This window comes from Rhinatrema bivittatum, chromosome 3 (assembly GCF_901001135.1).
Source record: "Rhinatrema bivittatum chromosome 3, aRhiBiv1.1, whole genome shotgun sequence".
Taxonomy (NCBI): domain Eukaryota; kingdom Metazoa; phylum Chordata; class Amphibia; order Gymnophiona; family Rhinatrematidae; genus Rhinatrema; species Rhinatrema bivittatum.
Window position 1 is genome coordinate 78,259,287 of NC_042617.1, and position 27,652 is coordinate 78,286,938.

Genomic DNA, 27,652 nt, shown 5'->3' on the forward strand with positions numbered 1-27,652 from the left:
TTGCCGTTCTGCGGGGTGACATGCTGCCCCGGCTCTCCTCAGCGCTTCTCTCTGCTCCATTCGGCAGCCGGCCTGTGCTGCGTGGTGGACAGCCCCTCGCTGTCCACCTCGATCCCTACTGCACCTGGAGGAGTCTGCCCACTTAGCTGCGGCACCCGGCGCTCTGCTCGCGGCTCGCCTCATGGCCTCCATCTGCCCCAGCCGTCGCGCTCTCACCGTGGTCTCTATCGTCTGGCTGCCCACAGGAAAAAAGGGCAGGCCTGCTCTGAACACAGCCCTTTAATGGGGGCACCGCGTCACCAGCCCGCGCCGCTGTCGCCCGCCGATGACGCGGCGCCCCTGAGTGTGACACGTCATCAGCGGTGCCCATGTCGCCGCCGATGACCCGCCCCACTCTCACCCTCCTCGCTCTATTTGTCCCGCCCAGCTCCCCCCCCCCCTCCCCGACAGCTGCTGCACATCGCGGGTGGCGCGCCGTTACAGGGGTGGGCTCGGCCAGTCGACTCGTGCCACCCTATTTCTACTCATATCAATATATTAAGCTTTTGCATGTGCCAAAAAACATCAGACTTGTTAAATTTTTAATTTTCTAAGCAAGACAAAATCACAAGAGTTTCTTGGAAATACAACATTAAATTAACATGGACTATAAAAAATGTGGTGAAGGGGTTACGAGTATGGCACCTATTTTTTACTCCCTTTTCAGTTTTTCAAGAGCCATTCAATGTTAACTTCATTGGTGCTAATTACATTTTTTAATTTTTTATCTATATGCAATTAAAATTGAAAACTGAAAAGTACTTACCTTTAGTCACACTGAACTTATGCAAATTGAACAACACTGGAATGTGTCCTGAAACAATCACCAAGAAGCCCAAAGCTTATTAATTAATTGTATATCCTTTATAGGAGTGTAATGGCTTCCCAGTGGCTTTCTTCAGTGTCTTCTTCTCAACATGGAGTTTTCCAATCATTTCTAATTAAACTTGTGGGTAGTCATTATTAGAAGAGTGAAGAACACTCCAATGCACTAAGACTGAGTCAATGTGACACAACTGATGATATACGTAAGCCTCTTATCCAGTTAGTTAATGGTTCTTTGGAGAAAGGTATGTTGCTTCCATTTTAAAACAGACATCAATTTGGCTGTTTTTGAAGAAATCACAAGTGGATCCATTAGAACTATTAAACTACTGCCAGGTTTCATCTGTACCTTTTTTGACAAAGGTCATAGAATATACTGTTCTGAAATAACTACAAGAATATCTTGAATTGCATGTGATTCTTGACCAATATCAATTCAGGTTCGGACCAAAGCCCAGAAGCAAATTCATTATTTGATCTAATATTGAGGTGATCTGCCAAGGTTTTGACAACAGGACTGATTTTATCTTAGCCTTATTAGACGTGTCAACAGCATTTGATATCCTTGATCATAATATTTTACTGGCTAAGCTAGAACAGATTGGGATACTGGGCTATGTTTTGGTCTAGTTTAGGTCTTTTCTATCTGAGAAGACCCAATGGGTAAAATGTGGATTTCTGACTTTTGTGTCATTCCCCCTGTCTGCCAGGGAGCCACAGGGTTCATCATTTTCCAAAATGCTGTTTAATATCTACCTAAATACAATCTTCAGCCTATTATCTGGCCTGTATCTTCATTGTTATATGCAGATGGTATCCGGTTCTTTTTTCCTATTACATCTGACATAAAGACTACCTAATTTTGAGATATTGATGAGTAATTGCCTGTGATTTGATTTGGCAAAAACTGAAATTATTAGGTTTAGTAGATTATCATCCACTGCTTTCCCTGCATTTCTTGCTTTTAAGAGTTGCACTTTGTCAATACTAAATGAGGTAAGGATCTGGGTGTAATATGCGATAAGGAGCTTTTGTTTAAATCTCACAATGGGGCATTTGTTAAAAAATCATTTTGTAAATTACGTTTCTTATGAAAATAAAAATCTTAGGGCTAGATTCATCATTCTTTGCAGAATGATGAATCCAGCAAAAAAGGGGGCCGGGGAGGGGCGAAGGGGGGGCTGGCCTGTGAAAGGCCAAAGCCGTTCACACCACGGCAGTGCAATATTGCCAGACGCAGTGCGGCTAGCTGCAGCCTTTTGTGCAAATAGTGCCACCGTGAAAGGTGGTGCTATTCGCCGAGCTACTGCCGGCGATAATGTTCCTCACATTATCGCAGACGGTGGTGCCATGGCCGACTTCTCCCCCTCCCCACCCGACTCCTCCCCTTCCCTCCCCTCCCCACCCCAACCCCTCCCCTCCAGCTAATTAACATCCTATCACATGCAAAAAGCCCCTTTTTGCATGCTACAGGGGTTTATCATGTGCGATAAGGCCCTAACGCACGTGATAAACATTTAGAAAATAACCCTCTTAATTGGTGCCAACTAGTTTCCGTACAGTATTGTATTGTAGTTATTGGTCATTTCTGTTGAAGGCATTAGAGGTTATATAGAACTCTGCCATGAGAATTCTTACAGGAACAACCAAATATGACTATGACTATATTACTCCAATAATGTACTCACTATATTAATTACCAGTAGTATAAAGAATACAATATAAAATTCTATTAATTATATATTGTCTGACTAGAAATCTGTGATCAATAAGACAATATTTATTAGATATACCCAATCACAAGCAAGTGAGGTTTGAAGAGACAAGAGAGAGATTATTCACAGTTGCAGGGTCTGCTATATAAAATTGTCATCCTGACTTATTTTGTAATGAAACATGTTGCTAGACTTTAAAAAAAACATTTAAAGACTATCCTATTTAAGGCAGCCTTTGGGTCAGACTGATGACAATGTTGGGAGAATAGTGCCTTATTAGACTTGGGAAATGTTGTTATCACAAAGCCGTAGCTCATGTTTAATCTGTTTTTGTATTATGGTTTGGATTATTGTGGATATTTTATTGTAAATTGCTTAGGACTTTGGATATAGTAGTATATACACTTTAAAATAAATAAATGAGTAGTCCAAAGAACTGTAATATAGCAAAATAGTACTAGCAGTAGAAGGAATTCTCTAAGCACTGTGAGAGAAACAAAACAGTAGCAAGAGTAGCCAGAATACCACAAAGCTTCAAAAGAGGGGCAAAGGGCACCAACAACAGTGTCATGAACACTCCAAGGTAGGTTGAGATGGGCAAAGTAGCATCATGTGTGGGATGAACAGCTCAAGGTGCCATGAAAAGGGAAAGAAACACCAAAAGTGGCAGGAAAATCTCCAAGACAAAAATAGTCAAAGTAGCAGAAAGAGTGGCATAAAGACACCAAAGAACCAGAAGAGGAGCAAAGTAGCCACCCACAGTGGCTCCAAATAAGGGGCAAAGGGCAGCAACTAAATTGTTATAAAATCTTAGGCATAGAGAAACCAGAAGAAATCCATGGTGGAAGCGTAATGTAGTTTCTATATAGCATCATTTAGGGAAAGGGCTGGCAATTCGGGCTTGGCATTGGTATTCCTCTTTGCTGTGTACAGTCTAAGCTTTGTCAGTATGATCTGCTTCCTCCATCTCCTCACTGGAGGCTATAATAATATTGAGTAAAGGCCCTATATTGTCTTCAACCACTAGCTATTCAATATCCTGTGATTCATGGAACTCAGGACACAATTCTTCTTCTGAATCAATTTTTGATAATACTGACTTCATTACCCGAAAAGCAGTAATCATTAGAGATGTGAATCGTGTGCCCGATCGTCTTAACGATCGGGTTCGGCTAGAGGGGGGGAAAAATCTGATCGTGGGTGATGTGAATCGGAATTGGTTCCGATTCACATTGTTATTTTTTTTTTTAGTGAGGCCCGACCCTTTAAAATTAACCCCTTACCTTCCCCCACCCTCCCGAACCCCCCAAAAACTTTGTATGAGTACCTGGTGGTCCAGTGGGGGCGCGGGGACCAATCTCCCGCTCTTGGTCCATTGGCGCCATTTTGGCTGCCACTCAAAAATGGCGCCGATGGCCCGATAAAAAAAAACCCCACCCGACCCTTTAAAAATGACCCCTTAGCTTCCCCCACCCTCCCGAGCCCCCAAAACATTTTAAAATTACCTGGTGGTCTAGTGGTGGTCCCGGGAGCGATCTCCCGTTCTCGGGCCGTCGGCTGCCACTCATAAAGATGGTGCCGATGGCCCTTTGCCCTTACCATGTGACAGGGTATCCATGCCATTGGCTAGCTCGTCACATGGTAGGAGCACTGGATGGCCGGCGCCATCTTTAAAGATGGCGGCGGCCATCTTTACGACGGCAGCGGCCATCTTTAAATACAGCGGCGGCCATCTTTAAAGATGGAGCCGGCCAGCCAGTGCTCCTACCATGTGTCAGGGGCCGGCCAATGGCACGGTTACCCTGTCATATGGTAAGGGCAAAGGGCCATTGGCGCCATCTTTATGAGTGGCAGCCGACGGCCCGAGAACGAGAGATCGCTCCCGGGACCACCACTAGACCACCGGGTAATTTTAAAATGTTTTGGGGGGATCGGGAGGGTGGGGGAAGCTAAGGGGTAATTTTTAAAGGGTCGGGTGTTTTTTTTTTTTATCGGGCCATCGGCGCCATTTTTGAGTGGCAGCCAAAATGGCGCCGATGGACCGAGAGCGGGAGATCGGTCCCCGCGCCCCCACTGGACCACCAGGTACTTGTAAAAAGGTTTTGGGGGGTTCGGGAGGGTGGGGGAAGGTAAGGGATTCATTTTATAGGGTTGGGGTGGGTTTAGGGTTTTTTTTGGTGTGCCGGTTTTCCCCGCCCTCCCCCCTCCCCCAATTTACGATTTTTCATGATAAATCGGGGGAATTTCTATTGTATTCCGACTCTTAACAATTTTGACGATTTAAAATATATCTGACAATTGTTTTAAATCGTCAAAAAACGATTCACATCCCTAGTAATCATGGTGGAATGCAATACTGGTTTTGGGTGTTGAACGTCTTTACCCCATCCTTGCCACTGCTCTGATAACATCAACTTCTGATGACTCTTCCAAACTTTTCCCCTACTCCAAAGCAAAAGTAAAAGGGACAGGTAGTTGTAGAACATATTCTCCCAATTTTAATAGCTTATAGCTTAATCTGGCTTTGCAGTGACATGATTGGAATTGGAAGTGGCTACTGGGTTTTTGATATCACAATATACTTTATTTGTAAACTGTTCCTTTCACCAGTACCACTCTAATATTGTTTGAGTGTCTGTCTGTAACTCACACTCAATTCAGTTAATGGACAGAGTTCATTCCTTAGCAAGCACTACCAAGCAGAGTTAGCATCTTGGCAGTGGCAGAAACTCTCTGCTGTCTGGTTATCCCTGACAATGTGTGCAAAAATATTTTTTCTCTTTCTCTCCAACACACACAGACACATATACAGAGTATATATGTGTGCACTGTTAAACTGACTCTTTTTGCACACATGAAAAAACTTGTGAGACAGAGAAGAAACTTAAAAGACTGGCAAGGCTTCTTTTCTGTTCTCTCTGCAGTCTGCACTGTACAAAAATGAAGTAAAAAAAAAATCATCGCTGTTTGTTTACTGTTTCTCTGTCTTAACTGCCCTACTGCAGTGAACAGGGTATATACTACAGCACCTCTATCTCTCTCTCATAGTGAGAGCATTGTGACTGCATCAATGAAGATAATCTTTTCTTTCACACTAACAGAGCTTCCAAAAATAATTTTATCTATGAAATCCAACAGAGAAAATGGAGTTTCTTTGCAGATGCTCAGACCTTTAAGTGGGAGGATGTCAGTATCACTTAAGAACATAAAAACTAGGGATGTGAATCATTTTTTGACGATTTAAAAAATCGTCCGATATTTTTTAAATCATCAAAAATCATTAGAGTGTGAGATACAATAAATCGGGGATTTGGGGGGAGGGTGGGAAAACCGGCTCACCAAAACAACCCCTAAACCCACCCTGACCTTTAAAACTAAACCCTTACCTTCCCCCACCCTCCCAAACCCCCCCAAAACTTTTTACGAGTACCTGGTGGTCCAGTGGAAGCCCCGGGACCGATCTCCCGCTCTCGGGCCATCGGCGCCATTTTGATGCCAGTAATAAAAATGGCGCCGATGGCGCGATAAAAAAAACCAACCCACCGACCCTTTAAAAATTGACCCCTTAGCTTCCCCCACCTTCCCAACCCCCCAAAAAACGTTTTAAAATTACCTGGTGGTCCAGTGGGGGTGCGGGGAGCGATCTCCCGCTCTCAGCCCATCGACTGCCACTAATAAAAATGGCGCTGATGGCCCTTTGCCCTTACCATGTGACAGGGTATCCTTGCCATTGGCCGGCCCCTGTCACATGGTAGGAGCACTGAATGGCCGGCCGTGGCCCGCGCCATTTTTAAAGATGGCGCCGGCCATCCAGGGGTTGGTTTTTTGTTTATCGGATCGAGCGTGGAGGCGCAGTCATTTCTGGAATGGGTGTTGTGAGCCCTTGGGCCACGGCATGATTCAGGGAGGAGCCCCAAGACACACCGTGGGAGGTGAGCTGGTGCGAACCTGGGTAACAAGGAGCAGGACAAGGCTGGAGCAAAGACAAGGAGATGGAAGGTCTGACCCTCTATCGGACGTGCATGCCCCAGGATGACCAACAACGCCATGTTGATCAATGAACAGTCCTCCAATCATTCCAAGCCCTTTCGGACCTGCCGCTGGGTCATGGCAATAGGTGGCAGGCCGGACAGAGGATGAGGGCAGACAGAGACCTTGGAACATGGAAGGCTCTTGGACGTAGACATAGGCAAAGACTCAGGTGAGGACACTGTAGACGGAGACTCAGGCGAGGACACTGTAGACGAAGACTCAGGTACAAGGTAGGGAAGCAATAATATACAGGAGCAAGATCAAGCCATAGGATCAAAGTGCTGGGTTGAGACTGCGACGCAGCGCGCTCTACACAGTCCACCCGTGGGACTGGTTGCGGACCATGCTGGGCTCGAAGCAGACTCTAGGAGCGATAATGGAAGCTGATACTGGAAAATGGTGAAGATACTGAAGAGGCCTGCACTGGGGCGTGCCCTACACAGTCCACCCACGAGACTGGTCATAGACCACGCTGGAGCAGAGCAGGTTCAAACAGAGTTTTTGGCATGGACGGACGCAAATGCAAGTAGCTCTGAAGACCGGCACAAGATTCAAGCACAGGATTCAAAATACATGATTTTTCAGACAACTCGGGATTCAAAACTCAGGGTACAAGCAGATGTCTTCTGGAGGCTTACACTGCGCAGGAGAAGATGGCCTTGTACCGTGAGGCACCCTACACAGTCCGCCCATGGGCTGGTCGTGGACCACGACAACATTACGCCGGGAAAGTGGACATCAAGGAACCAAGACAATGGAGGCAGAGGCGAAGGCAAAGGTGTCAGGAAGGACATCGGACATCAGGAGGTACGAACGAAGAACATCAGGAACATGAGACATCTGGAAGCATGGACAAAGGACATCAGGAACATGAAGACATCTGGAGGCACGGACGAAGGACAACAGGAACATGAAGACAAAGCCATCAAAGCAGGAGAAGACCATGGAGGACCTGGACCGGTTATGAAGCACAGACAACTGTGGAACCCGATCCGAAGGCCCTGACTGAAGGCTGCCAGGACCCTTTTATAGGGCTGAAGCAGGAAACAAGCTGAAGAGGACTTCCTGTCACTGGCCCATTAAATATCTTAGAAGAGGCGCGCCGGTGCCTACGAAGGCCCAGAGGAGAACGCAGGGCCCTGGACAGCAGCGTTCTCCCTGCATGCAGATGCAAAGAAGCAGGTAGGCTTCTGGGCGGCCTCCAGACCACAGGCTGACATCAGAGCAGCAGCGGCTTTCTCCTGCCGCTCAGAGAGATTGACTCGCGGCTACCTGCCATGAGAGGAGCTGGCTGGTGCAGCCTCCAGGCCGCATGATGATGGCGTTGGCGGCGTCTCTGCCGCATGAGAGGCTCTGCTGGTGGCACTCCAGCCGTGAAGCAGAAAAGCAGACGTGGCAGCGGTGGTCACAGCCGCGAAAGACGGCTCCTGTGCGGGCATGGCCCTGCCACACAGGGCAGGAACTTGCTGCAGGCTCCGGGCCATGGGGAACGGCAACAACTTAGGTACGTGGGTGGAGAGACCTGCCCACTGGATGGGCTCTTTGTGCAGGAATTGTAACAACATGATAATTTCATGGAGTACCCCCTAGTAGGGATGTGAATCGGGTGATCGATCGTCTTAACGATCGATTTTGGCTGGGGGGGGGAGGGAAATCTGATCGTCATGGTTTTTGTTTTTTTTAAATCGTAAAAAATCGTAAATCGGGGGAGGGCGAAAAAACCGGCACCCTAAAACCCACCCCGACCCTTTAAAATAAATCCCCCACCCTCCCGAAGCCCCCCAAAATGTTTTAAATTACCTGGGGTCCAGTGGGGGGGTCCCGGCATGATCTCCCGCTCTCGGGCCACGGCTGCGATAAAAGAAATGGTGCCGGTGGCCCTTTGCCCTTACCATATGACAGGGCAAAGGTAGCGCCGGCGCCATTTTGGTTCCTGTCACCCGTCGTCACGAGTGCAGGAGATCGCTCCCGGACCCCCACTGGACCCCCAGGGACTTTTGGCCAGCTTGGGGGGGCCTCCTGACCCCCACAAGACTTGCCAAAAGTCCAGCGGGGGTCCTGGAGCGACCTCCTGCACGCGGGCAGTATTGCCAATATTCAAAATGGCACCGGCGCTACTTTTGCCCTCACTATGTTGACATTGTGAGGGCAACTGTGTAACTATAGCTTGGATTATTTTTCCCTATATGCATCACCTTGCACTTATCCACATTAAATTTAATCTGCCATTTTGATGCCCAATTTTCCAGTCTCACAAGGTCTTCCTGCAATTTATCACAATCTGCCTGTGATTTAACTACTCTGAACAATTTTGTATCATCTGCAATTTTGATTACCTCACTCAACGTATTTCTTTCCAGATCATTTATAAATATATTGAAAAGTAAGGGTCCCAATACAGATCCCTGAGGCACTCCACTGCCCACTCCCTTCCACTGAGAAAATTGTCCATTTAATCCTGCTCTTTGTCTCCTGTCTTTTAGCCAGTTTGTAATCCACAAAAGGACATCACCACCTATCCCATGACTTTTTACTTTTCCTAGATGCCTCTCACGAGGACCTTTGTCAAATGCCTTCTGAAGATCCAAGTATACACTACATCTACCGGTTCACCTTTATCCACATGTTTATTAACACCTTCAAAAAGGTGAAGCAGATTTGTGAGGCAAGACTTGCCTTGGGTAAAGCCATGCTGACTTTGTTCCATTAAACCATGTCTTTCTATATGTTCTGTGATTTTGATGTTTAGAACACTTTCCACTATTTTTCCTGGTACTGAAGTCAGGCTAACTGGTCTGTAGTTCCTGGATCACCCCGGAGCCCTTTTTAAATATTGGGGTTACATTAGCTATCCTCCAGTCTTCAGGTGATTCAGGTGCCAGCTATAGGCTAGTTAAAAAAATTGTTTCACCTTCATTGCTATTCCATCGTATCTAGTGTCTACTTGCCAACTCTTTCCTGCCTCAGCTCCATTAAGAATACTACTTTACAGGCATTGTTTGATTGCTATATTGTAGTTATCAATTTCACTATAGAACTTTTATATGGGCCATTAACACTAGCAGCCACCACTTACCCTCTGTGTCCAGCATCCCTGACCCTGGCACCCCCCTTTTCTCTACTTGTTGATATTTATATAATTACCATTCATAATATAAAATACACTGAAACTGTTATTGGTATCAAAAGGCTGCAGTTTTTATTTCTTTATCATATGAATAAACTTCCTGGGGTACCCAAGCTGATGTGCTGTCACTGATTGCCCGCCATAACCAAGCCAGGTGTCCTTTTTAGCCGTAGGCCCCCACTGAGTCCCCACTCCAAGGCGGGGGCCATGTCATTGGCGTATTCTGCGCCCCCACCTTTCTGCGCCTCCCCCGGTGCTGACCAGCTACCATGCCATCCAGTGATGCCACCGCCACCACTTACAATATATTCAACCGGCCCAGGCAACCGCCCCCCACCTAGCTGCGACATTAACGCCAACATTTCACATATTGTTTTTCATATTAACTAACATATATATCCTAACTATTACCATTAGAGATGTGAATCGGAACCGGAACCTGATCGGTTCCGGTTCCGATTCAAATCTTAAAATTTTTATCGTCCGGCTTGATTTTTTTTTTGTTATCAGCTGCGCCTGATCCAATAACAAAAAAACCCTCCCCCACCCTCCTGAACACCCAAAAAATGTTTTAAAATTAACTGATGGTCCAGTGGGGATGCAGGGAGCGATCTCCCACTCTCGGGCCATCGGCTGCCACTAATAAAAATGGCGCCGATGGCCCTTTGCCCTTACCATGTGACAGGGAATCTGTGCCATTGGCCGGCCCCTGTCACATGGTAGGAACACTGGATGGCCGGCGCCATCTTTAAAGATGGTGCGGGCCATGTTCGGCCATCCAGTGCTCCTACCATGTGACAGGGCCCGGCCAATGGCACGGCTTCCCTGTCATATGATAAGGGCAAAGGGCCATCGGCGCCATTTTTATTAGTGGCAGCCGATGGCCCGAGAGCGGGAGATTGCTCCCTGCACCCCCCACTGAACCACCAGGTAATTTTAAAAGGTTTTGGGGGGGTCGGGAGGGTGGGGGAGGCTAAGGGGTAAGTTTTAAAGGGTCGGGTGGGTTTTTTTTTATCGGGCCATCAGTGCCATTTTTATTAGTGGCAGCCAAAATGGTGCCGATGGCCCGAGAGCGGGAGATCGCTCCGGGGGACCCCCCCCCCCCCACTGGACCACCAGATAATTTAAAACATTTTGGGGGGGTTCGGGAGGGTAAGGGATTCGTTTTAAAGGGTCGGGATGGGTTTAGGGGTTGTTTTGGTGTGCCGGTTTTCCCGCCCTCCCCCCAAATATCTCCCGTACCCAATTAACGATTTTTCACGATAAATCGGGGGGATTTGTATTGTATCGCGCATTCTAACGATTTTTGACGATTTAAAAAATATCGGATGATTTTTTAAATCGTCAAAAAACGATTCACATCCCTAATTACCATTGTTCATTTAAAATATCCTTCTTCCTTGCCCTTCTTCAGGGTGGGTGGGTGGGTTTCGACCTTGCTGGTTCTGGCGAAAAGGGGAGGTTTCGCCTTTGCTGCGGCCCTTTAAGGGGGCTGCTGCGTCATCAACCGGCACCGCTGTTGCCGCTGATGATGCGCCCTCTCTTGTGCTTCCTTAGCCCCCTTCCCTTTTCCTTCCTCGGACCGCATTACGCATCTCGGGTGGCGCGTCCATTATGGGGGTGGGCTCTGGCCCGGAGGCTCAGGCCCACCTATATACCTGAATGTAAAATATAAACAAATGAAGCAAAAATGAAGCAAAAATGGTCTGATTTGTTACATTTTTACATATGTATTTATTTTTTAAATTTTATTTTTATTGCCTTTCAATTTTAAATACGGAAAGATTATGGATACTTATGATCATATACATATACCAATGAAATCCATATTTACTCCAAATAACTTTTCATAACATCCAGAGGTAGGAAATTAAAAAAACTGGAGAACCTACAAGCTAAGTTAACATGGAGCAAATTACAAGAAAAAATGATTTCAACATAGATATTCTAGTCTATTTCCACATTAAACATCATTATTCCCTCTTAAAACAGTATCTAAGGGTGAGAATCTAAATAAGCTAGAAGCTGTTCTGGAGTATTAAAGATATATATACTATCTCTGTGCTTTATAAAGCATCTGCACGGATACTTTAAAGTAAATTGTGCACCTCTTTCTAATACTTCCTTTCTTAAGGCTATAAAATTGTAACGTATCAATTGGGTTACACGGGTGACATCAGGAAATATTCTTATTGGTTGCCCGTAAAAATCTTGTTTTTGATGTTTAAAATGTTGTTTCAGCACGGCATCCCTGTCTAAGAGAGATGTAAATTGAACCAATAATGTCACCCTTTTATCAACATTTGCCTCATAAGACTTTTCCAGGAAGTCAGTTAAATTCAAGTTTCCTTGATTTTGTTGATCTTTCTCATCTTGTAATTGTTGAAGATAATAAATCTTAGATAATATAGGAATAGAATTTTCAGAATATTTCAAAATGTTGTTCAAATAACTATTAAATAAATCAACCGGTGAAGCTAGGTATATTTTTGGGAAATTTAACAATCTTAAATTAAATTTCCTATTCTGGTTTTCCAAGAATTCAATTTTCCCTTCATTTTCTATCACAGATTTTATCAGATTTGTTTGAACCTTTTGAATTTCTTCTGTTTTCAAATCAGAAGAATTTACTTTCTTTTCTAACTTATCTGTTTTTTCCTCTATATAGGTATTATTTTTTAAGGCTTCCTGGACAGTCTTAGTGAAGTTATTTAATGACTTTTGAACATTCACCATCATTAATCCCAATTCTTGAATAGAAAATTTAGTTGGAACTATAATAGGCATATCCTTAATTCCAAGCTGTTGTAAGTCCCCTTTTAACTGTTTTATTGTCCCACTCTCCCCTTCAGTTGACAATAAAGGACAGTCCTTCAATTCAACATAAGATTGTTCTCTTATATCATCAAATACTTTGCTTGAATTCAAATCTTCATTCTGAGAATTAAAAGATTATTTTGATGCAGATTGAGTTTCCATAACCCTTATTGATGGAGGGACAGGTTTTTCTGGGGCACCGGGAGTAAGAGATGTTTCATTGTCCAGATAGCTCTTCTCCTGCTCCTGAGCTGTGCTATCAGCGGCCCCTTCCGGTGTATATGTAGAAAAAGCTTGGAAGCATTCCTTAATGCTGGGTTGAAGCATCTTATTTGGCGTTGATGTTAAAGAAGTTCCCCTCAATTTCGCTTTCCTCTTGGTGTGAGGCATAGCGATTTGATAATACACATGTAATTAATTTCCAAAATGTTACCCAGCCAGGATTGCTTGCAAGTTAGACAATAAAAATTTGACTTGTACTTAGCTTGTAATTGTTCTCCGTGACCGCAACCTGCAAGATTCCGTCCCACTCCGTTCCAACCCGGACTAAGCAGGGCAAATCCGCGCGCCCCTTGGCTGCGTGCGGCTTAGCTGTCACGCCGGCGGCGGCGCGCCGGTATTGGCAGGTTTTTATGCCTATCTGGCTCCTCTTCCAACTCTGACGTCACCAGCTCTCCAACCCAGAAAAACTGAGGTTCTTTGGGGTCTCTGCCAGCAAACCCACAGGCAAATTGAAGAAATTTCACGGGCCTCTTACCAGAGGAACCGAAGATAAGAATCAGGCTGCGGCGGCGGTGCGCCAGTATAAGCAGGTTTTTATGCCTATCCGGCTCCTCCTCCAACTCTGACGTCACCAGTTCTCCAACCCGGAAATGACTCAGGTTCTTTCGGGTCTCTAGCCAGCAAATCCACAGGCAAATTGAAGAAATTTCACGGGCCCCTTACCAGAGGACCTGAAGGTAAGAATCAGGCTGCGGCCTTACCCTTTTATTTTAAATGCATATACATCCTTACTGAGGCAAAAGTGCAGGTATATGGCTAAATATCACATACTATTTAAGGCTAGAAAACACTATGAAAATGTAAAAAGACCTTACAACCATAAAATAGATGAATCACTAAAGCATACTTCATTAATTACTGGAATGCTACAATAGGAAATACTAAGCATGTCATTCCCCACTGCTAGCATCAGACTTGACCAATACAGATGAGACCATCTTTATAAAAAAGACAACAATGAGAAACAATCATTTTTTAAATGTGGTACCCCTCCCGCCACATGTCATTCTCTGGCAAGGGAGTCCACTGTAGTTGCTGCTGATTCTTGACACTCTCACTGCACACTGGATGCAATCCAAGGTCCCAGAATGAAAGTAAAACTTCACAGACCTTAGAAATTTGACTATCATACTTTCTGAGAATAAACACTCTTCAAAATGGAGGTGGTGCTGCAGCAAATACATTTTTACTTAAAAGTCTTCAGTGGCAATGATGTAAAATATTACACATTTTCTTGGTTATGAATTCACAGTAATAAACTGTTTCAATCACAATCACAGTCTTCCAGAGCCCCCTCAATGTCTATTTTTCCTTGGGTTTTCCTAGAGAATGACTATGTGGATTTCCTAATCATTACACTCCCTTTCTACCTGTTCTTTAAGCTTAATGTCTCTCTGAGCTTCTTCTCCTCTCTTTCACTCCTCTGATGATGTACTGCATAGGCACCCTCTTCTCCTCGCTATTGCTTGGATGGCAATGAGTATTGCTGGATAAGCAAACCCTGGTGGTGCAGCTACAAGCTTCCAATTCCTCCACTGGCTAACTTCCAAGCCCACAAAAATCTCCAAAAACTTCAAACAGGATCCTTTCCTACAAAGGTTAAGAAGCACTAAGGATAAAGGCTATCTTCCAAGACTTGGGAAAAAATGTACTTCTTAATTAGGCCACATATCTTAGGACCATTGACTCCCAATTTAGAGGGTGGAAATATGTGGTGACTTTCTCCCTAGAGTGGGGATCTCAAAAACAAAAGCCAGTAATATTAACTGCCTGATAGCCTAATCCTTTATGAAGAATCAATAGATCCAATGTGTAATAGGCAGTCTGACAAATTAAAGAGTAGCAAATCACCCAGATCAGATGGTATATACCCCAGAGTTCTAAAAGAACTAAAAAATGAAAAAGAACATCTGTTTACAGGTAATTTGTAACCGTTCATTGGGATCCTTGGCTGTGCCTGAAGGCTGGAGGGTTGCCAAAGTAATCCCAATTTTTAATCCCAAGGGTGATTCGGGAAACTATAGACCATGAGTCTGACTTCAGTGCAGGGAAAAATTATGGAAACTATTCTAAAGAACAAAATCCCAGAACATATAGAAAGACATGGTTTTATGGGATACAGACAGCATGTATTTACACAAGGAAAATTTTCTTCACCAGTTTGCTACATTTTTTTGGAAGGAGTTAATAAATATATGGATAATAGTGAGCCAGTAGATGTAGTGATTTTGGATTTTCATAAGGCATTTGCAAAGTGCCCCATGAGGGACCTTGAGAAAATAAAAAAGTCACAGAATAGGAGGCAATGTCCTGGTGTGGAATGCAAACTGGTTAAAAGATAGGAAGCAGAGAATAGGACTAAATCATCAGTTTTTCAGTAAAAAAAAAAAAAGGGTAAATAGTGGAGTGCTTCAGGGATCAGTACTGGGGTTGCTGATTTAAAATATATTTATAAATGATCTGGCAAAGGGAAAATGGGTGAAGTGATCAAATTTGCAGATGACACAAAATTATTCAAAGTTTTTAAATCAAATGTGGATTGCAAAAAATTGCAGAAAGATCTAGTGAGACTGGAAGACTGGGTACTTAGATGGTAGATGAAATTTAATGTGGACAAATGCACATGGAGAAAAGTAACTCACATTATAGCTACACGACGATAGGTTCCATATTAGTAGTTACCACCCAGGAAAAGCACCTCGGTATCATAATGGACAATATTTTGAAATCCTTAGTATGTGATGATGGTCAAAAAAGCAAACAGAATGATAGGAATTTTTAGGAAAAGAATGGAGAATAAAATGTCAAATGTTTTAATGCCCCTGTATTGTTCTTAAGAGTGCTATGTGCAGTTCTGGTTGCCACATCTCAAAAAGATATAGTTGAATTGGAAAACGTACAGAGAATGGTGAACAAAATAATAGAGGGAATGGAACAGCTCCCCTATGAGGAAAAGTTAAAGAGATTGGGTCTGTTTAGCTTACAGAAGAGATGTCTGAGGGGGGATATGGTAGAGGTCTATAAAATCATGAGTGGAATAGAATGGGTAAATGCAAACTGATTATTTACTTTTTAAAAAAAACAAAGACTAGGAAGATGTATATGAAGTTAGGTAGCACATTCAAAACAAATTGGAGAAAATTATTTTTCACTCAATGGACAATTAAGCTCTGGAATTCATTACTGGAGGATGTGGTTATGGCAGTTAGTATATCTGGATTTAAAAAAGGTATGATCAAATTCCTGGAGAAGTCAAGAATGCAATTAGCCAAGCAGGCAAAGAAATAGCCACTACTTATCATTATGTGATAGCAGCATGGGATCTATTTATGTTTGGGATCTTGCCAGTTATTTGTGACCTGGTTTGGCTACTGATAGAAATAGGATACTGGGCTCAATGGACACTCGGTATGATCCAGTATGGCAAATTCTTGTGTTCATATGCAAAAGATTTGCATGCACTGCCTCCATTGTATACAAAATCTCTCATATATATTCACTGTGGATGACCTGAAAACTTGACTGGCAAAGTGTATCCCAAGGAATGAGTTGAAAACCCTCCTATAAACCACATGCAGGAGAGAGAAAAAAAAAGAAAACTGCTTCCATTCTTTACCACGCTCTTTCTTAACGATCTTCTGGAAAACTCTAGAAGACACAATATTATACTGCTGGAATAAACGTTGCTAGCAACCTCCTACTGATTGTGCTTTGGGGCAGTGGTTCAGTCCACTATCTACTCTCAGCAACAACATTATGTCCACTCTACCAGGGGCTCCGAATCAACATAATGGTGCTAGTGGCTCCTGCCCATTTTCATTTGTTGGAAGGAGGTAAGTGAGAACTGGGGAGGTCCCCAACTTTGGCTAATTTTTCCAGGAGTTTGAGAGGAACCTGGGGAAGTCCTCACTGGGCCTGGCTTAGCCCATCTGTGTTCATTCAGACCTTGCTATTTTCCTTCAGGGGCAGGAACCAGTGTCAGAAGGGCCCTGGGAGGCCCTAGCTTTCCTTAGCTCAAGCCAGCGATCAAAGTAGGCCTAGTCCTCAGGGTTGTCTTTGTGGTCTAAGCAGGGGGAAGGCTGGAAGGTCTCAGGGAGGCATTTTAAAAAATGAAAATTCCTGAAAATTTAGGGTATTTTCAAGCAAGGTAATTTTTAGGTCAGATGTGCTATTTATTTAAAATTAATGCACATTCATACTTTGTACCTATAACAAATTTCCAAATGAAAGTATGTATATGTACTTTTTCTTTGAAAAGATGTGCAAAGTCTCTGGGTGATAAGTATCTTTCGATTTTGCCCCAGTGAAGACAGTTTGAAAATTGTTCCCACAGTGACATTTGTTTAATCCTAATCTGTGTGTGTATATAAAGCTTCCTTCACATTATAGAGATTATTATTATTATTATTATATTATTATTATTATATGATCTATTATTGTTTATAGTACACAAGTTCCACTGACATACAGGAAAATAATGTAGATTAATGATTTAATATTTTAAGTGTAATAAACAAAAGAGTTTTATAAAGGAATATTGGAGCAAGATCTATTGCATCATGAAAATGGTTACATTTTTGACACAAAAAGATTTGAACTTAACAAAATAACCACAAGAAAATACATAAAACCAAAAATGAACTTGTATTAATCCATATGTTGTTATTTTCTTTTTGTTTGTTTTCTTTTTAATTTGTCTTTACCCTGAAGAATAGATCTTAATGGTTCATTGTTCAAAAAAAGGAAAACAGTCATTTAACCCTCGTGGTAGCCATTTTTGTGATATTTCCTTTGACTCTTGAAACAGTCACACCATACTTCAAGATATAAGAATCAATACTGACTGGTATCAAGGCATAATCCAACTCACTTTTTGCAGACTTGATAATGGAACCTTCTTATAACTTATGCTGGATAGTTTATCAGAATATATTGCTTAACTTAAGCTGATCCTATGTACAAATTTTCTACTTTGTGTTTTTTGAAGTGGTGATGAACTAGATCCTGGTTCTGCTAAGCCATCTCTGCTGGCCATATTTGTCAATCTGTCTGAACCTGGGACTGGCATTTGCAAATTCTAGCAAAGAAGACTCATCTGTTTCTCCAGTACAAACACAAACTGTATCGACTGTAAACTGGATCAAAATAATAGTGTGGCCTCTTTGCAAAAGATGCTGAGAGCTTTCGTTATGGAGTATAATTAAAAGATTACTATAATTGCTCCAGACAAACTTGTTTAATTCAGACACAATAAGAAAGAAAAAGAAACTCCCAGGGAGACAGATTTACGTAACTTCATGGGCAAATTGGTGAAAGCTGTTCTTTAGTAAATGTGACCACACAGAAACATAAGAAGTCCAAAACAAAAATTTCAGTCACTTTGTCCATTGCCAAGAAAATATTACAATCGTATGCAACAAACAAAATAAATACCTTTGTTTTCACATTTCTGTATTGGTTACTTGACTTCTTGTATCTCAGCCCAGGTCACCAATAAAGAACAACAGAGTAGCAGAACAGATACATTATGTGGTTGATTCCCATTCCAATCACCTTCTAGAGGGTAATTTCCAAAGTGCTTTACACAGATAAAGAAATTAATGTTGCTCAGCCCTTCAAGATTTCAGTCCTTATAATGATATAACTTTTTCCTTATTATCTACCTTTCTAGGAATAACAGTGAATCTATGATCACTAGGTGGCAACAAGGACCTGCCCCTTTTCTCTGCATGGGTGCCTAATAACTTAAGATGGCCTTCATTATATTGACCCATATTTGTGAATTTCTACCCACCTTTTTTCAAGTGAAAAATAAAATTCAAAACTGCATTTTTAAAAATGTTAATACCTGGAAAGTGCTATATAATTTAGCTAAGTGGAGTCAGTTTCTAAACCAAGCTCAAATAACAAGGATTGCAGGCAGTTTATAGTAGAGTTTTCAACTTCTAATAATAATGATGCAGTTCAGGTTGAGCAACCTGCACATTTCTTCTGTTTCTTCTCATTATTGTCTGCTTTCTTTTAGCTTTAGTACAACACATGTCTACACCCTATGTAAAAAGGTGGAAGGGATCTGGTAACTTTTAGGGTATTACTAATTAATCTGATATCAAGTTGACAGAATTAACATACAAGGAAGTATTCCAGTTTTGAATACAGCATTTTCTTTTTTTTGTATATCTTCTTCACAGTTATTGAAAAGATGACTGCAAGAAACACAGTAATGCAAAAATATAAACATCTCTGACTTCAGAATGTAGCACATATTTTTTATCTCATGTATAGATTGTGAGGGTCGGAACTTTCTTCCTTCTCCCTCCTGGGAGATTTTGTTCCTTCTAGTTAGCCCACAGTGTTTGTACTATATGATTGATCACGTAAGCAAACTGAAAGTTCCATAGAGGCAAACAAGCACTTGTTCTTAGAAAGAGACAATACTGCACAAGGCATAACACAAATGTAAAGTTCTTTATTATACTGCAATGAAAGGGAATTTTGTTCTCTTCATTTCTTAGAGTCAGAACTACTTTTACCATTTCCAATCAAGGCAGATTGGATTTAAGAATATGTGTTTATCATTTTGTTCTGAAGGACAGATGGTATCAAGAAGAAAACAAGTTTAAAACTGTAAAGGAAGTACATTTTGCAATACCAAGCTCTCAAGCTATCTATGTTTGCCTATCTATCTAACTTTCTATCTATATTTATCTACCTATTTATCTATCTATATGTTTGTGAATGTGATGGTTATGAATCTGAGAAAAGCATTCTTATCTGCAACATCACTAATGTGACGGAACATATTTTCAGCTGCAAATCGTGGGACTGCCAAAACACACTGATCATAGTGCAACCAAGTCACAGTTTATAAACTAAAAGAGCTTGAAACAGTTAAGAGTTTGTTTTTCTACTCACAGTGCAGTGGAGTTCTTAGGTATGTCCCGAGGAATCTGGATCACCTTACTTTCCTGGCATTCGAAAACCCTGTTATAACAGTGACAGAGGTGATGATGACATCCATAGCAAGGACCAAGGAAAACCAGCAGGAAAAGAGAAAAAAGAGGCATGCTTGTCTACATCTGCTGTTTCCCTCTTTCATTAGAGAACTCCACAGCCTTCTCTCTAAGAATGATTCTCTTAGCTGAAGATCCGCCTTGAAAAAAAAAAAAAAAGTACAGAGGTGTACCATGTGACTCCAAAGGGACGACTTCTTTGTACATTTCAGTTTATGGCCTTTCATTTCTACTGTGCTCCAAGATGAACTGTAGGTGTGAAATGAGTTGAATCTGAGATAGTAATATAGTCATTTTGTTTCTTAATAATATTGCTGAACAACACCAATTTCTTTATATTATTGTTGCCAGCCCAAGGCTAAGGCTGAGAAAAAATGACAACTTCACAAACGGAACATTTACAATACAAATACTATTTTTCTTAGGTCTGCTCCTTTGTCTGAGTATTCTATTGAAAGAATACACCTGTAGCTGCAACTCTTACACTCTTAAAACAAAACTACTTGTCGGCACATGTTTTATGGGAGATAAGCAAGGTAATAAATCTAACATATTTATTTAAAATGCAAAATGCAAATTTAGTATCCAAAGGAAAACTTCAGGAGTCTTCTATTCAAAAGATATATGTTCCTGTCTTGAAAACTGGGGATTACCTAATGCTGTAAATAAAAATGTCAAGTTGAGTGTGTTAAGAATACTTTTCACAGAGACAACATGGTCTCAGTGAAAAGTCATATGAGTTAGAAAGTGCCTAGAACTGATAACATGAAATAATACTCCTTGCTCTCTAACCCCAAAAGTACACCATTTTTTCCACTGGAAAATGAAATGGCATGTAGTGTATGAGAAGAGATTAATAAATATACAAACAGATAAATATGTTAAAATACATTCATGTCTATATATCTACTGTATATATCTATTAGATCATACAGATGGTGATGGTGATGTACATTGTATGAGTTTAGTTGAACTTACATGTGAGCCCTGTGCAGTTCTTTTAAACTCATACTGAAATTAGATTTGGCAGTTGAAGTCATGCAACTTCAATGTCACATCTAAAAATAAATTCAAGTAAATTACAAGTGTTGCAGTTGAATGTGCAATATCAAGTAGTTGAATGCAAAGTCCATACATATTTGCAGAGTGAACGTTTGGAAGAAAACACAGAGTGCTACAAGAGATTATTTTTGCATATGGAACCCATATACGAACAACTGGGAAATTTTATTTTTCAAGCATTCATTTTGCATATGGAGCTAATCATACCATACCTAGCAGACAAGCTAGGCACATAGTGTTCTTTTTCTTATATTCAGTCTCTGTTCTGAGAATGGAATGCCACTGTAAACATCATCCTTATTTTAGAATGTTCATTTGACTCTGTCAATATAGTATTTCACAGATCTTACTTAGATCATGTCTTTCAGTTAATAAACTGAAATTTGACCTTTTTTCCACCAGGTTTGTGATGATTCTAAGCATACTTATGGGTGAATTTCTCAAAAGTAGCATGTATAAAAACGTCAAAAATATGCACATATTTATGTTTTGCATGCATTTATATACAAGGAAAAAAGGAGAAGTCTAAGGGCCTTCTGGGGCAAGGTCAATAGGTGCACGCTATTTTAAAAGACATCCATGTACATTTGGCAACTTACTGGTGTTATTTTATACCTGATAATTATCATGATAATTGATATCAGATGTTTTTATTGTGTATTATTATTGGCTCAGTTGGAAGGTCTAGGTGAGTGGGGGGGGGGGGGGGGGGGAGGGAGATAAGGCAGTAGAACAAAGACACTTGCAATGACCTGGAGAAGGACTGGTCAAATTGGTGGAGTAATTGGTAAACTGGTCATTTCAATTACGTGCGCATGCTTTAAAATATATTGACTAGTGAGTGTAAATCAGGTTTTACATGAGTAATTCCTAATTTATTTTTGTGCGAAAAATATATGCACATATATTTTTTAAATAGATAGGAAATGTATGAGCATCCAATGCATTGAAATACTCGCTTTTAGGGCATAGCATGTATTTGTGCATAAGAATACATACGTGTCTATGTTGTTGGATAGAGATACATGTATTTAATAATACGCGTGTATGTGTTTCTCATATTCTTATTTAGATTCTTATAAAATATTATCATAGAAATATGCTCAGCCACGTGCATGTTATAAAATCCGGGGTTGGCGCTCGCAAGGGAGTGCACACTTGTGCACCTTGTGAATGCCGAGCCCTGGGGGAGCCTCGATGGCTTTCCCCATTCCCTCTGAGGCCGCTCCGAAATTGGAGCGGCCTCGGAGGGAACTTTCCTTCCTCTCCCCCATCTTCCCCTCCCTTCCCCTATCTAACCCCCCCCCCCAGCCCTACCTAAATCCTCCCCTACCTTTATTTTGTTATTTACGCCTGCCTATGGCAGGCGTAACTTGCGTTCACCGGTCGGCTGCCAGTGCGCGATCCCCCGGCACGGCCGCTGTGCTGGAAGCCTCAGTCCCGCCCCCTGACTGCCCCTGGACCGGTGCCCTGCCCCCGCCCCCTTCCTGCCCCTTTTTCAAAGCCCCGGGACATATGCGCATCCCGGGGCTTGGCACGTCACCGGGCATATGCAAAATAGGCTTGGAGCGCGTAACCCCCCTGCGCGCGTAAATCCAGCCGGATTTACGCGTGCAGGGCTTTTAAAATCTGCCCCTTTGTGTAATTACAAATGAAAATTGATTTGTAAATACTTTATAAGTATATTGTTTAACAAACATATTTAAAAGAAAACTAGAGTAAATGAAGAAGATGCAAGAACTTGGGAACTCATAGGATAGGAGGTAGTGTCCTATTTTAGATTGTTATCTGGATTAAAGACAGAAAACAGAGGTAAGGACTAAATGGTCAGTTTTCCAAATGAAGATTATTAGTGGAGTGCCCCAGGTGTCTGTATTGGGTTATGTGCTATTTAACATATTCATAAATTATCTGGAAAAGGGAACAGTGAGTAAGGGGACCGCATTTGCAGGTGACACAAAATAGTTTTAGGCCTAGATTATTCTAAGTATGCTTAGATTCATCACAAACCCGGTGAAAACCCTAGATTTTAGGCCTAGATTTTCTAAGATTTTCGCACGGTACAGGGAGGCGGGGGCAAAGTGGGGGGCAGGCCTGCGAAAGCCAGCAGCGATCGCACTTCTGCGGTTCGATCGCTGCCAGCTTTTGCACCCAATAGCGCCATCATAAAAGGTGGTGCTATTGGGCGCGAAATAGGCAGTGAAAAGGCTCCTTACCTTTTCGCCGTCCATGCTGTCTTCACGGCGTCCGCCCCGGTACCACCCCAACTCCTCCTGTTAGGGTCTTGATGCTGCCACTTTTTAGTGATCGCACGTGAAAAGTCCCTTTTCGCGTGCGATCGCTTTGAAAAATGACCCCCTTAATTTGTTAAAACAGCAGCAGATTGTAAGGAACTGTAGAAGAAACTTGGGAGACTGGCATTTAAATGACAGACAAGTGCAAAATAATGTACTTGGAGACAAATAATCCCAACTACAGGTACACGATGCTGTGTTCTGTGTTAGGAATCACCTCCCAGGAAAAAGACCCCAGAGTCCTTATGGACAATACCTTGAAATCTTTGGCTCAGTGAGCGGTGGCAGTTCAAAAGGCAAATAGAATGTTAGGAAGTATTTGGAAAAGAATAGGAAATAAAACTGAGAATATTATAATGCCTTTGTATAGATCCATGGTACGACTGCACCTTGAGTATTATGTGCAGATCTGGTCACTCCTTCTCAAAAAAGACATAGACAATATACAGAGAAGGACAACAAAAGTTATAAAGGGAATGAATAAATATCCTTATGGAGAAAGGCTAAACAGAGTAAAGAAGAGATAAGTAAGAGGATATATTTTTGAGATTTATAAAATCATGAGTGGGGTGGAATGGGTAAAGAGGGAACATTTATTTAACTTTCAAATAATAGTAGGACTAGGGGATACTCCATGAAACTAGCAACTGGCAGATTTAAAATAAGTCATAGAAAGTATTTTTTCACTCTGCGCACAATCATGATATTGATTGAATCTGTTACCAGAGGATGTGGTCAAGGCAATTAACATAGTAGGGTTCCAAAGAGGGTTGGACTCATTCCTGAAAGAAAAGTCCATAAATAGTTATTAGCCAGATAGACTTGCCAGATAGTTATTAGCCAGATTAGCCATCATTAACTTCTGGAAGTGAAATAGATCAACTATTTGGGATCTGCTATATCCTTTTGACCCAGACTGGCCATTGTCATAAACGGAATACTGGGCTCAATGAACTTTGATCTGTTCCAGCATGGCACATCTTATATTCTTATGTTCTTATAATGGCAGAATAGTCTCTACAAGAGGGTGTTTTTACTTATTTTGTTTAACTAAGTTTTAAAGCTAAATTTTCTCCATCATTTCCAAACCTATTCTCTAAACATGTATTTATTTAAAACATTTTAGCCACACTTTACATTGTTCAAGGCAGAGAACAAGCTCAACATGCATCAAATCCAAATAACAACATTAAGAAGACTGCCATAGCTAAAATGCTGCCCTTTGGTTAGAATAGAATTGGCAATTCAAGTGTGAAGCTGAATAAATACCCTTTGGTTGCTTTGAGTGAAGGCGCAGAAGACCAGGGCTCCTGACCACAATGAAAGGCTTGCTGAAATAAATAGGACTTCAGATGGTTCCTGAAAGTTTGTGTACAAATTGGAGGTCGCGGGTGCTCTAGGAAAGTTTTCCAGAAATATGATCCAGCTATGGAAAAGACCCATTCAAGGATTTCAGTGAGATGTGCCAGCTTTAAAGAGGGCACATGTAGAAAGCCTGACTGAGTGGAACAAAACACTCTAGAAGGCATATTGATGCGCAACATTACACTGATACAAGGTAAGAGATGACCACGTAGAAGTGAAAAAGGACTGTTTTATTTATGCTTTGTAAAAGATTCATACTTTCTCAGTTCTATAAGCATTATTTCAAAATTTGCTATAGTATGTATGTTGATTTTTATCATAGGACATGGTATTGATACATTTTAAAAATTACCATTTTGGACATTTATGCGTTTACAACACTAATTTATAAAGATGAATGCAGGTAATAATTTATATGATTAAAAAGAAATACTGACATCTGATAGCTTTTGTTGCACATTATAACTAGATCTGTTTGAACAGTGCCAAATATATTAAATGAATGCCAGATGAAGTCTGAAACCAAATTCCATCTGGTCTCAGTATGGAAAATTTCAGCAGAAAGGAAATGGTGCTATCCAATTTAATAGGTCAGTATTTTGATGAGATACTAATAGAAATGCAATGTCCTGTTCCAGATGACTCTGTCATAGCAGATATAAAAGTGTTCAATACATGGTAGACAATGCTTATCATTCTATAGCCAGTTGCATGAAGGATTTAAATCAATTGCTAACATAGAATAGACTATGCTTAAATATTAATAAGTCTGAAATGATAAACAGTATCCACTCCCTACCCTTCCAATTTGAGAATCATCTAACTTCCTTTTCCTCTCAGATGAGGAACCTTGGGGTATTAATGTAGTCAAATCTATCTCTGAATCTACAGATGAAACCTGTAGCTCAAAGTGTGTTCTATAAATTACATATTCTTAGAAGGATAAAGCCTAATCCATCATCTGATGATTTTTGTACTATTTTACAATCATTAGTGCTGGCAAGATAGTGCTATTGTAACTCATTATACGTAGGTCTATATTGTGGGCATTACAGATAGTACAGAATGCAGCTGCAAGGGTCTTAACTGGGACAGATTAAGAGATCATATGACTTCTGTACTCTGTCCTTTGCAGTGGTTATAAATCACCTGGAGAAACAAATTTAAAATGTTTAAATTAAGACATAAGACTTTAAGTAGAGAAACTCCAGCTTGCGTAAGTGAACTACCTAGTCTATAGGTTGTTGAAAGCTATGAGATCAGCTCTCCAAAATCTAATGGATGTTCCTTCTGCATGCCTTGTTCATCTGAATGAATCTTGTTCAAGAGATTTTATGGTAGCAGGCCCTCACTTATGGAAGTCCCTCTCTGATGACCTCATGTATTGAATGCATATAAAGATTTGTAAAAACATGAAGGCACTTCTGTTAAACACGCTTATGAATGCAGCTGTTATCTATTTTTCAAGCACCCATCTGTTTATTTATTTATTTATAACATTTTTAGCCCACCCTTCCTATGTTCAGGGCAGGTTGCATCATAACATTCACAATATTAAAAGAAAACATTGAGATCTTACATACAATCCATATGAAATCAACAGTAGCTTGTGATCTGTCTAATGATTGGGTACTTGCCATGTGGTTGTGACTTGGATTGGCCACTGTTGATAACAGAATACTGGACTTGATTGACCCTTGGACTGACCCGGTATGGCATTTCTTATGTTCTTATGTTCTAAATCAATACATAATAAAAATAATATTAAACATTAAATTAATACCAAAAGCAGGTTTAAATAAAATGATTTTTAATGCCTTTTTAGAAAGCCTTGGATCTTTTAGGCTTCTCAATCTAGGGATGAGCATTTGTTTGAAACAAATGGGCATCCTGAAACAAATTGACTCTATTTCATTTCTTTTAGGGGTCCCCAAAACAAATTGAGATGGATGCGTCACAAATCTGCTTTACTTTTTGAAGGGGTTAATAAACATGTAGATAAAGGTGAACCGGTAGGTGTAGTGTATTTGGATTTTCAGAAGACATCTGACAAAGTTCCTCATGAGAGGCTTCTAGGAAAAGTAAACATAAGAACACAAGAACATAAGAAAATGCCATACTGGGTCAGACCAAGGGTCCATCAAGCCCAGCATCCTGTTTCCAACAGTGGCCAATCCAGGCCATAAAAACCTGGCAAATACCCAAAAACTAAGTCTATTCCATGTTACCATTGCTAATGGCAGTGGCTATTCTCTAAGTGAACTTAATAGCAGGTAATGGACTTCTCCTCCAAGAACTTATCCAATCCTTTTTTAAACACAGCTATACTAACTGCACTAACCACATCCTCTGGCAACAAATTCCAGAGTTTAATTGTGCGTTGAGTAAAAAAGAACTTTCTCCGATTAGTTTTAAATGTGCCCCATGCTAACTTCATGGAGTGCCCCCTAGTCTTTCTACTATCCGAAAGAGTACATAACTGATTCACATCTACCCATTCTAGACCTCTCATAATTTTAAACATCTCTATCATATCCCCCCTCAGCCGTCTCTTCTCCAAGCTGAAAAGTCCTAACCTCTTTAGTCTTTCCTCATAGGGGAGCTGTTCCATTCCCCTTATCATGGGGATAGATGGTGAAGTCCTTTCGTGGATTACAAACTGGTTAAAAGACAGGAAATAGAGTATTATTAAATGGACAATTTTCTCAGTGGAAGGGGATGGGCAGTGGAGTGCCTGAGGGATCTATACTGGGACCTGTGCTTTTCAATATATTTATAAATGATCTGGAAAGGAATATGATGAGTGAGGTAATAAAATTTGCAGATGATACAAAATTATTCAGAGTAGTTAAATCACAAGTGGATTGTGATAAATTGCAGGAGGAACTTGTGAGACTGGAAGACTGGGCATCCAAATGGCAGATTAATTTTAATGTGAATAAGAGCAAGGTGATGCATATAGGGAAAAATTACTCATGCTATAGTTACATGATGTTAGGGTCCATATTAGGAGCTACCACCCAGTAAAGAGATCTAGGCGTCATAGTGGATAATAGGGATGTGCAGAGGGACTGCATATGT

The 27,652-nt window shown here is 41.3% G+C and overlaps 1 protein-coding gene across 1 annotated transcript in view; it reads right to left on the reverse strand.

Annotated features, from left to right (window-relative positions):
- Positions 1 to 19,983, reverse strand: part of LOC115086926 (follicle-stimulating hormone receptor-like) — a 458,076-nt gene extending 438,093 nt beyond the window's left edge. Inside the window, exon 1 of the mRNA XM_029593403.1 lies at positions 19,753 to 19,983. Coding sequence (XP_029449263.1) covers positions 19,753 to 19,904 — 152 coding nt within the window. The 5' untranslated portion in view covers positions 19,905 to 19,983. The remainder of the gene's footprint in view (positions 1 to 19,752) is intronic.
- Positions 19,984 to 27,652: the final 7,669 nt, after the last annotated feature.